The sequence below is a fragment of the Heptranchias perlo genome, chromosome 12, assembly GCF_035084215.1.
Source record: "Heptranchias perlo isolate sHepPer1 chromosome 12, sHepPer1.hap1, whole genome shotgun sequence".
In the NCBI taxonomy this organism is placed as follows: domain Eukaryota; kingdom Metazoa; phylum Chordata; class Chondrichthyes; order Hexanchiformes; family Hexanchidae; genus Heptranchias; species Heptranchias perlo.
Window position 1 is genome coordinate 51,403,853 of NC_090336.1, and position 11,698 is coordinate 51,415,550.

The 11,698-nt window shown below is 43.0% G+C and overlaps 1 protein-coding gene across 3 annotated transcripts in view; it reads right to left on the minus strand.

Annotated features, from left to right (window-relative positions):
* Positions 1-6,818, minus strand: part of ano5a (anoctamin 5a) — a 147,375-nt gene extending 140,557 nt beyond the window's left edge. For all 3 annotated transcript variants that reach the window (XM_067994097.1, XM_067994096.1, XM_067994098.1), the window contains exon 1: positions 6,664-6,818. In XM_067994097.1, the coding sequence (XP_067850198.1) occupies positions 6,664-6,733 (70 nt within the window). In that variant the 5' untranslated portion in view covers positions 6,734-6,818. The remainder of the gene's footprint in view (positions 1-6,663) is intronic.
* Positions 6,819-11,698: the final 4,880 nt, after the last annotated feature.

An 11,698-nucleotide genomic window follows, 5' to 3' on the forward strand; every position in this document is an offset into this window, starting at 1 on the left:
TTCAGGATTCACAGGGTAAATTTTGCAAATTTGCCATCTACATTGAAAGCAGGAATATATCAATACTGAAAACAGGGAGACTACTTGGTACACAAAGGAACTCTCCTATTGTTATGAGCAACTTGCATTGATATAGCACCTTTAATGTAATAAAACGTCGCAAGGCACTTCACAAAAGCATTATCAAACAAAATTTTTAGCTGATTAGCTGAGGCCAGTTCCTGCCATGGATCTGCTTCAGTATGGACTCTTAATTAACATAGATGTGGATATACATATGCGGTACCTTCCATGGAATCCCACACTCACCTGACGAAGGAGAAAGCCTCCGAAAGCTTGTGATTTTCAAATAAAACTGTTGGACTATAACCTGGTGTTGTAAGATTCCTTACATTAATTAACATAGTAATTATGATAGAAAATGAGTTTGGTCAGACCTTGAATGGAGGCATTTTCTACAGCTTTAGTTCTCTATATTTTTATGGAATGGCTGGAAATGACGGTGCGTAGGTTGCAAGTGTGAACAGAGTGAGTTCAACGCTGCGATTTTCGGAGCACTACCATCTAGTTCCCGCCTAGTAGAGGCAGTGAAAATCAGCCACAGTATATCCAATCAGTATGGAGCAGTGGTAAATAAAGCGAACAGAAAGTTAGACGACATTGCCAAAACAATAGAATACAAGTCAGAGGAAGTCTTGCTTAAACCGTACAACACTCTGGTCAGACCACTCCTAGAGTACTGCGTCCGAGTCTGGACACCAAGACATAAGGGAGGCATCAAAACCCTAGAGGACAAACAGAGATGGGCCACAAGACTGATCCCTAATGTATAAAGACTGGGTAATGAGGAAAAAGTGGAGTAACTTAGGCTTTTCAACCATGAGAAGGCGATTGAGAGATGACCATATGGGAGTTATTTAAGACAGTAAACAGCACAGAAAAGGTTAATCAAGAACAGTATTTCAAATAAAACCACGATGAACTGCCTGCTTCTTTGGGACCCTGTGGCCCCTTTAAGTGCTGCCTCATCTCTTCAGGTACTGCAGCAACAGTTCCACAGCAGCACTGCCTCAATTTCCCCGAGGACCACTGGTGCCCACCGTGAATACTTAATGGTCCCAAACCCAGGAAAATAGGTCGGGGTCATGGCGAGGTCAGAGTGACGGGCAGTAAAAGTAAAATCCAGCCCCAAAATCTCCCCCGCCCCCAACAGGCTCATCTATAATGCAGGAGGCTAACAGGTCTCAATTAAACAATGAAAGAAGAACAAGGTTTTAACACTAAAACATTTTCAGTGGTATAAATGAGGGATTAACATCAATGCATGATAAAGAGGAAGCAAGTGCTGTCCTTTATTGACAGCAATTACCATTGCACTGCATGAAAATTGTGCCCACCATACAATTTTGTGGCCAGCTTCACTAATACTTAACCCTGAACCACAAAATAACATTTGTAAACAATTTTACAACACCAAGTTATAGTCCAGCAATTGCTGGACTATAACTTGGTGTTGTAAAATTGTTTACAATTGTCAACCCCAGTCCATCACCGGCATCTCCACATCACAAAATAACATGTCAACTTTCATTTTTTTTTAAAAATAGGTAATTATTTTAACAGAAACACAACTGTTATAGTCAAGTAAACTATTGAACATAATCTTTATAATGATCCGGAGAGTTTCAATTTTGTTTTCAGATATTTCCCTGCTTAGGACAGAAATATTACAGCACTGATTTTTTTATTCTGGCCAGTTTCAAAGCCTAACTTCAAAGTCTACTCACAAAACAGTTTTGTTTCTACCAGTTTACATTGACAAAGTTTTGCTAACATAAGTGCAAAGAAAATCTGAAAAGACTTTAATTAGACTCTTAATTAGGCTCCCGATCCAGCAACGCCTCAATTTTAAAATTTTCATCCTTATTTTCAAATCTCTCCACGGCTTTTCCCCTCCCTATCTCTGTAATATCCTCCAGCCCTACAACCCTCTGAGATCTCTGTGCTCTTCCAATTCTGACCTCTTGCGCAGCCCTGATTTTCATCGCTCCGCCACTGGCGGCTGTGCCTTCAAATACCTAGGTCCCTAAACCTTTCTGCCTCTGTCTCCTCCTTTAAGACGCTCCTTAAAACCTACCTCTTTAACCAAGCTTTTGGTCACCTGTCCTAATATCTCCTTATGTGGCTCGGTGTCAAATTTTGTTTGATAATCACTCCTGTGAAGCGCCTTGGGATGTTTTGCTACGTTAAAGGTGCTATATAAATGCAAGTTGTTGTTGATTATAGGTGGAAAAGCAGAGCTCATGTTCTGTTTTTTAGCCCAGCATGTTCAGTCACAGTACTGCACACCATGATTTAATTTTCAACAACCCACAATTAACTTTGAGAGCCTGTTTGTGTTTTAGAGTTGTAAATTGCAGAGGAATGAAAAGCAGAGTAAGAGAAAAACACATTAATAAGGCAGAAATATTTTAAATCCCCATACATTAGACAATCTAAAATTGTTGAAAAGACAAAGACTTGCATTTACATAACAGCATGAATGGGAGCTGTGCAAGCTGCAGACGTTTTTTTTTGTTTGTTCTCAGGATGTGAGTGATGCTGGCAAGGCCACATTCATGGCTCATTCAGAGTTGCCTCGAGAACGCGGTGGTGTGACTGAATTGCTGCAGTCTTTGTGCTAATGGTGCTCTCATGATTGAGTTGGCTAAAAGTATGCTAGTGGTGGGAAGGGGAAGATACAGATAGGACTTTTGTGCTGTAGCCAGATGTGGTAGTCAAAAGATCTCCTGTATCAGCTTTGCAGTTAGGAAAAGACTATCCTCCATATCCTCTTTAAGACTGCTACTCCTCAGCCAAATGCAGGTAAGGGCTCCTCTACCTACCTCCTCAAATGTGAGGGTTCTGACAGGCGAGTGCCATGTGCCTCCAGTGCAGCATCACCAGCCTGGCATCCCTTCGCTCCTCCTATTCTTCTTCCAGGAAGCAAAAATATTGGGGAATACAAATTGGAAACCCATTTTGTGCCCTGTCTGGGGAGTGGGAGAGGCAGCCTCACAGCAAATGGAAGAAAGTCAGATCGTAAACTCGTCGGCACAGGAAAAGCAAATTCTAAAATCTGTGGGGAATTAAGAATTCTGTAAAGCTTTACAAATTTCTGTGCCTGGCTCTTGAAACTTACTTCCATCGTTTCCCCAGTGCCTAGCAAAGCTGGACTCCCGCTATAGAGAGGCGTGATTACCACTGAGTATAAATGAGCCAGTAATTACAGAACATATGATGTATGATATCACCACATCATTACTACATTATTAAAATATGTCCACTTTTATTTTTACAGCAGGTCCTTCTGTCATCCAATAACAACTATGGTGGAAATCGGACAAGAGTTTCCTATAACATCTCCCCACCCTCACCCACATAATGTTGGATAAAAATCAGGCAGTATTTGTGCAAAAATCTACTCTCAAATTTCCTAACTATGTAGACATCCTTGTGTAGGGTGTCCATCCCAGTTAGAGGACTATGGAGACATGAATGACACACAGCATTCAGGAGCAAGTCCACTGTAGATAGCTGGGGATTCAACTTCAAAAATGCCTTTGGAGTGATCAAACCCCACGAAACCATGTGACAGACTGGGACATTTAAGGTTCTTTCAGACTGATAGGAACATTATGAGCAGGAGTAGGCCATTCAGTCCCTTGAGCCTGCTCTGCCATTCAATTAGATCATGGCTGATCTGTACCTCAATTCCATTTACCTGCCTTTACTCCATATCCCTTGATACCCTTACCTAACATAAATCTATCAATCTCAGTCTTGAAATCTCCAATTGATCTAGTCCCCAAAGCCTTTTGAGGAAGAGTTCCAGATTTCTACTACCCTTTCTGTGAAAAAAATACGTTCTGATTTCATTTCTGAATGGCCAAGTTCTCATTTTAAGATTATAGAGTCATAGAGTCATAGAGTTATACAGCACGGATAGAGGCCCTTCGGCCCATCGTGTCCGCGCCGGCCATCAAGCCCTGTCTAATCTAATCCCATATTCCAGCATTTGGTCCGTAGCCTTGTATGCTATGGCATTTCAAGTGCTCATCCAAATGCTTCTTGAATGTTGTGAGGGTTCCTGCCTCCACAACCCTTTCAGGCAGTGAGTTCCAGACTCCAACCATTATGTCCCCTTGTCCTTGATTCCCCCACTAGAGGAAGTTGTTTCTCTGTATCTATCCTATCAAACCCTTTAATCATCTTAAAAACCTCAATTGGATCACCCCTATGTAACCTGTCCTCATAATTTAACCCTCTAAGCCCCAGTATTATTCTGGTGAATCTGCGCTGCAATCCCTCCAAGGCCATTATATCCTTCCTAAGGTGCGGTGCCCAAAACGGAGCACAGTACTCCAGATGGGGTCTGACCAAGGCTCTATACGACTGAAGCATAAATTCCTCCCCTTTGTATTCGAGCCCCCTTGAGATAAAGGCCAACATGCTATTAACCTTTTTGATTGCTTTTTGTACCTGTCCACTAGCTTTTAGTCAAGTGGTCTTGGGACACCTAAATCACGATGAAGTGCTGCCAACTGCAAATGTGTAGTTCTCACACCATCGATGATGGCACTCCTGAACATCAATGACCCAATCTCTCGAGTCAATGGCAACGACTTCTTTGTCAGATGCAATTTATTTTTCTCACTTGAAAAGTTGACCCCACCCCAGAGAAATATGAGAGGGTCATTTTGCAAGTCAACTCTGCTGCAGGATTGAAAAATCATGGGCCCAAATTTTGATTTGCACTGTGGGTTGGCAACAGGCCAAATAAAATTACCCCCACTTTCTGAGGGCCCCATTTTATGAATTGTTGTCACCTGGTGGGGTTGTTCCGATTGTTCAATCTGGCCCATTTGGAAAAACAAGCCATTTGTTCTCAACACAAATGTGCAGTCAGGGTTGCCAACTCTGATTGGATGTATTCCTGGAGGTTTCATCACACAAGCTCCCGCCTCCAACAGCACTTTTTCCTCCATCTCCAATTTTTTTTATTACCAATAAATGAAAGTATTCAAAGAAAATGAAAAACACACACTTTTTTTTGATGCCTCAATGATGATTCACCTGGATTGCTTGCAGCAGTGCCCAGGAGATAGATGAATTCCTGGAGACTCGACAACTCTAGGGGCAGTTATACAGTATGTGGAGATGCCGGTGATGGACTGGGGTTGACAATTGTAAACAATTTTACAACACCAAGTTATAGTCCAGCAATTTTATTTGAAATTCACAAGCTTTCGGAGGCTTCCTCCTTCCTCAGGTGAATGTTGTGCATTCCAGTTGTCGACTCTAAAACAGATTGATGGAGGGGGGAGAGGAGGGGCTAGCAAAATACAAATTCTTCAAAGAAAATCCTTTGTTAAGTAGTGAAACATTTTAATTTCATGTGTTTTTGAAGCAGACCATGCCCACAACATTCACCTGAGGAAGGAGGAAGCCTCCAAAAGCTTGTGAATTTCAAATAAAATTGCTGGACTATAATTGGTGTTGTAAAATTGTTTACAGTTATACAGTACACAGGCCACTTCGCAAAGAGCTGAGCCTGTTCTCAATGAGTGGGCAATACTGATGGTTAAATGAGGCTCGCTGCCATTTTAGCCCACAAGGTAAGAACTGGTAGATCTTCCGGCAGATGATTTTACCTTTTAAATCACACACCTGGCACTGACAATTCTATCCAGAACAGCACAACAGTGTGAACCATGGTCTGCTCCAAAAACACATGAAATTAAAATGTTTCACTACTTAACAAAGGATTTTCTTTGAAGAAGTGAATTTGTATTTTGCTAACCCCTCCTCTCCCCCCCTCCATCAATCTGTTTTCGAGTTGACAGCTGGGATGCAGATCCAACACTGAGTAATCTAAATTGTCCATTTCAGGGCTAGCACCGGCCCTTCTATGTGTACCTGGACAGTATGGCTGCTTATGAATCTTTAATGGCGAAACAACAGGAATGAGACAACTGGATGGAGGTAATAGCTGTTTCTCTACCGCCATTTGCAGAAGGAACGCCCGGATGCATTGGATGAGACCTAATTTGGAATTTCACCGCAGTCCGGACCTTCTCCTCATCCCAACTCCCTCCAGGGACACATTCATTCCCTGGCGCTTCGGGACAGAGTGATACCATCACCCGCTGGAGTCCTCCAGCTCCAGGGCAACCCTTTCAAAATAAATGATTGAAACATGAAGGAGGGCGAGTGAGGCACCTCATGAAATTAACTGAGGAAAGCCAAGCCGGGCGGTGATTAATCAGGTGGAATGAACAACCAAAATTGACTCGAGTCAGTTGCTGGGGCTCAGTGCTATCAGTCGGCTTCACTGATGCACACCAGCTGAAGCTAATTTGCAAGCAGACGCCCTTCCGATATCTTCAGCTCACCATCCCACACCGTTAGTTGAATCTCAATCTTAACCCAACCCTCTCTCTCTCTCTCTCTCTCTCTCCCCCTTCCCGGCTCCAGCCCCGAGCAGCAATGAAAAACAGCGCTCACCGCTTTCTGCTCAGCGGCATTAAACAGGGCAACACGCCAGCTCCGGCGAGGCTTTGCTCTGAATTCAAATCTGCAGACTCATTAACATCTATAATCATTCAAAAGAAATGCACTTACCTCCCGTTTCTTCCCCGGCAGAAGACATTTCAATGAGAGTTTCTTGTTTTTTGTAGTTTAACTGGTTCATTTCTCCCACTCGGGCTTGCCGGCTGCCCTGAATTCACTGCCTCTGCGCTGCTTTACATTCAGTTTTCTTGACGTGTGCCTTAAAGGCGAGGTCCCGCTTTTTTTTTTCAATGGGCAGAGTTTATTCTCCTGTCAATGCTGCAGATTCCGAATGATTTACATTCTTTCTGCGACAGCTGTTTTTGTCGAATTGTTAAAGGGAGATTCATCCCTTTTAGACAAATTAAAAACAAGGCGGCATTTTTAGAGAGTTTGTGAGAAGTTTTGGATTCCTAGCCCAGATCTCCAAATAATAATGAAAAGGTTCTTCTGTGTGCAATTCTACAGAGCAGGGACACAGTGCCCTGGAAAATGTTCAACTTTAAAAATAGTGAACCAGTTTTTTTACTTAATAATTCATAGATTTTTAATCTAATAAAACTGTAGGTGGAATAAGTGCCATCACTGCCCAAAAACTACCTTAACAGTCACTCTCCCTCCTAGGATTCCACTCCCTTTTCACCACACCACTCTTCTTCTAACTCCTTCTCAGTTCCTAGATGTAGTTACCGCTCGAATACCCACTGAGGGACACCCTGTCTCTCTAAACCTCCATCCTCCAGTTCACAAGAGCCAAGATTCCCCCTCCAACTCCTCCCCGAGTTCACAAAGACACTTTTGACTGATTATTTTTGGTGCTGTGAAGAAATTACTGAACTATTTTCCTCACTATTCCATGCGACGTTTAAGTAAAGAAGACACTCATCGAAAGCTGTTGAAAATAAAAATAGCCTTTTCCATCTTTTCCCTCAATTTAAAAGGCAACCTTTCTCTTTTGACTGTTTCAAATTGAAACAAAGATTCTTGTCTTGGGCCACAGTTATCAATTCACCTTTCTGTCAAATGACTAAAATACAAACTACAATATAAAACTAACATCTGCCTCCCTCTTGAATGTTGGTGTCGTGGTTATGGTACTGAACTCACAGCCTAGAGGTTGTGAGTTTAAACACCACCAGGGTAAATTCAATAAATCCGGTATTTGTGGGCTAGCACATGAAAGCTGCTGGACTTTGGTGTCCAAGGCTGCAGAGAGGGTGAAAAGGATGAGGAGGGACAGTGCACTATGGTCACAGAGGATGTTATTTGTGACTTTGATTAGGGCTGTTTCAGTGTTGTGGCAGGGGTGGAAACCTGATTGGAGGAGTTCAAACATGGAATTGCAGCAAGGATAGGCACAGATTTGGGAGGCGACAATGCGTTCAAGGACTTTAGAGAGGAAAGGGTCATTGGAGATGGGGCAGTAGATTGCAAAGACAGAGGGGTCAAGGGTGGATTTTTTGGGGGGAGAGGTGAAGGCAGCAGATTTGAAAGTGGGGGGGACAGCGCGTGAGGAGAAAGAACCTTTTACAATGTCAGCTACCATTGAGGGGCGGGAAGGGAAGTTGGGTGGTCAACAGGTTAGTGAGAATAGGATTGAGAGTGCAGGAGTTGGGTCTCATGGTCAAGATGAGCTCGGAGAGGGCGTAGGAAACATAGGAATATAGGAACAGGAGGAGGCCATTCAGCCCCTCGTGCCTGCTCTGCCATTTGATAAGATCATGGCTGATCTGTGATCTAACTCCATATACCTGCCTTTGGCCCATATCCCTTAATACCTTTGGTTGCCAAAAAGCTATCTTTCTCAGATTTAAATTTAGCAATTAAGCTAGTATCAATTGCCATTTGCAGAAGAGAGTTCCAAACTTCTACAACCCTTTGTGTGTAGAAATGTTTTCTAATCTTGCTCCTGAAAGGTATGGCTCTAATTTTTAGACTGTGCCCCCTACTCCTAAAATCCCCAACCAGCGGAAATAGTTTCTCTCTATCCACCCTATCCGTTCCCCTTAATATCTTATAAACTTCAATCAGATCATCCCTTAACCTTCTAAACTCTAGAGAATACAACCCCAATTTGTGTAATCTCTCCTCGTAACTTAACCCTTGAAGTCCGGGTATCATTCTAGTAAACCTACGCTGCACTCCCTTCAAGGCCAATATGTCCTTCCGAAGGTGCGGTGCCCAGAACTGCTCACAGTACTCCAAGTGCGGTGTAACCAGGGTTTTGTATAGCTGCAGCATAACTTCTGCCCCCTTGTACGCTAGTCCTCTAGATATAAAGGCCAGCATTCCATTAGCCTTCTTGATTATTTTCTGCACCTGTTCATGGCACTTCAATGATCGATGTACCTGAACCCCTAAGTCCCTTTGGACATCCACTGTTTTTAACTTTTTACCATTTAGAAAGTAACCTGTTCTATCCTTTTTTGATCCAAAGTGGATGACCTCACATTTGTCTACATTGAATTCCATTTGCCACAGTTTTGCCCATTCACCTAATCTATCAATATCGCTTTGTAATTTTATGTTTTCATCTACACTGCTTACAATGCCACCAATCTTTGTGTCATCGGCAAACTTAGATATGAGACTTACTATGCCTTCATCTAAGTCGTTAATAAATATTGTGAATAATTGAGGCCCCAAGACAGATCCCTGCGGGACTCCACTCGTCACATGCTGCCAATGTGAATACTTACCCATTATCCCTACTCTCTGTCGCCTTTCGCTCAGCCAATTTCCTAACCAAGTCCATACTTTTCCCTCGATTCCATGGGCTTCTAACTTAGCTAACATTCTCTTATGTGGTACCTTATCAAATGCCTTCTGGAAGTCCATATAAATAACATCCATTGACATTCCCCTGACCACTACTTTAGTCACCTCTTCAAAAAATTCAATCAGGTTTGTCAGGCACGACCTACCTTTCACAAATCCATGAGGGGAGATATGAGAGAAACTAAAGAAAGATGCAGGTTCAGGGCAAGGGCAGGGGGAACATTAGGGAAGTTTTGCCCTTATCATCAAATCTCACCTTGGTCTCCCCCCACCCTTTACTCTTCTGGCACATTCTCCTCCTGGATGATTGCATTGACATCATGGCCTTAATGGAAACTTGGCTCATGGGTGATGACACCATGCCCCTTACTGAAGCCTCCTGCCTGTCTGTATCTTTCACTACCTGCCCTACCCAAACATCTGTGGTGGCGGTGTGGCCCTTAACATCAAATCTCACCTTGGCCTATGCCCCTACTCTTCTGGCACCTTCTCCTCCTTTCAGTACCTCTCCTTGTTCCACTTATTTTGCCTCTCCTTTAAAGTCCTCATTCTTTACTACCCACCCTGAGTTTCTCATGCAAATATCCTCACTTCTTTCCGCTCTCAGCATCTCCACAGAGTGACTTGTCATCCTCGGTGATTTCAACCTCCATACTAGAATGATTCTAGGGATGAGGGGCTTTAGTTACGTGGATAGACTGGAGAAGTTGGGGTTGTTCTCCTTGGAACAGAGACGGTTGCGAGGAGATTTGATAGAGGTATTCAAAATCATGAAGGATCTAGACAGAGTAGATAGACAGAAACTGTTCCCATTGGCGAGCCAAGAACCAGAGGACATAGATTTAAGGTGAATGGCAAAAGAACCAAAGGTGGCATGAGGAAAACTTTTTTACACAGCGAGTGGTTAAGATCTGGAATGCACTGCCCGAGGGGGTGGTGGAGGCAGATTCAATCATGGCCTTCAAAGGGGAACTGGATAAGTACTTGAAAGGAAAAAATTTGCAGTGCTTCGGGGTTAGGGCGGGGGAGTGGGACTAGTTGGTTTGCTCTTGTGTAGAACCAGTGCGGACTCGATGGGCCAAATGGCCTCCTTTCGTGCTGTAACCTTTCTATGATTCTATGATTCTATCTCAACTCACCTTGCCCTCTCTCCTTTGAGTTCACTGCCCTCCTGTCCTCCCTTAACCTCTCCCCCCATATTCACGACTACCCCATTTACCTTGCCATCTCACTTGGCCTCTCTATTCCCATCATCTCAATCACAGAGAAGGCCATCTCTGATCACTTCCTTGTATCCCTCACCACTCTCACATCCCCTTCCTTCTATGACCGCTCCTGGAAAAAACTCTCCCACATGTCATTTACAAGTACGCTTTCAAACTCCCAACTGTCTAGCCTTTGGCCCTCTTCACCACGATAGAATCATAGAATCAAATGGTTACAGTACAGAAGGAGGCTGTAAGTAAAAATATATATGCCACCAAACCTTTTACTTAAACTGTTCTTGTCCTTGAATAAAGCCCATGAGGTTGTTGGTGCCAAAGTATAATAACTTTATTAAGAAGTTATAACAAGTAGCAAAGATGATTAAAATGTAATAGTACAATTAACTGTGCTGGTTAGATTGATACAACCTGGCTTCTTGTTCATGAAACCACAGACCCCGGATTGCAACACCGAAGGTCTGATCTATGGACAGTCCAGCTGTGTCCCGAGAATGTTGTGTAGCTACCGAAAAGCACCTCACTTATATACGTTTTAAAGACAAACAACTCTGTATGTCTGAGCTTCCCATCAATCACCCTCCCTGTCTGAGAAGGGGTGGGGGGCTATCAGTCTTACTCCCATACTCCCAACATTAATTCCTACAGTCCTATCTTAACTGCCTTTTACCAGGAAGTTGTTAACCAAAAGGGCTTTCTCTCTCACAAGATCATGAGAAGCTTGTTTTGATACAAATAGCAAGCCCTTTGTTCACAGCTGACTAACATGTATTTTACTTTAACACAAGAGTTATAATAATGTAGCTTAGGTTTATAATAATATAGAAAGTTTGTTTAGTGCTTTTCTTACAGAAGCCATTCGGCCCATCGAGCCCGTGCGAGCTCTTTATAACAGTAATCCCGATAGTCCCATTCCCCCACTCTTTCCCATAGCCCGGCAAATTTTTTCCCTTCAAATATTTATCTAATTCCCTTTTGAAAGCCATGATTGAATCTGCTCCCACCACCCTTTCAGGCAGCGCATTCCAGATCATAACTACTTGCTGCGTAAAAAAGTTTTTCCTTATGTCGCCCTTGGTTCTTTTGCCAATCACCTTAAATCTGTA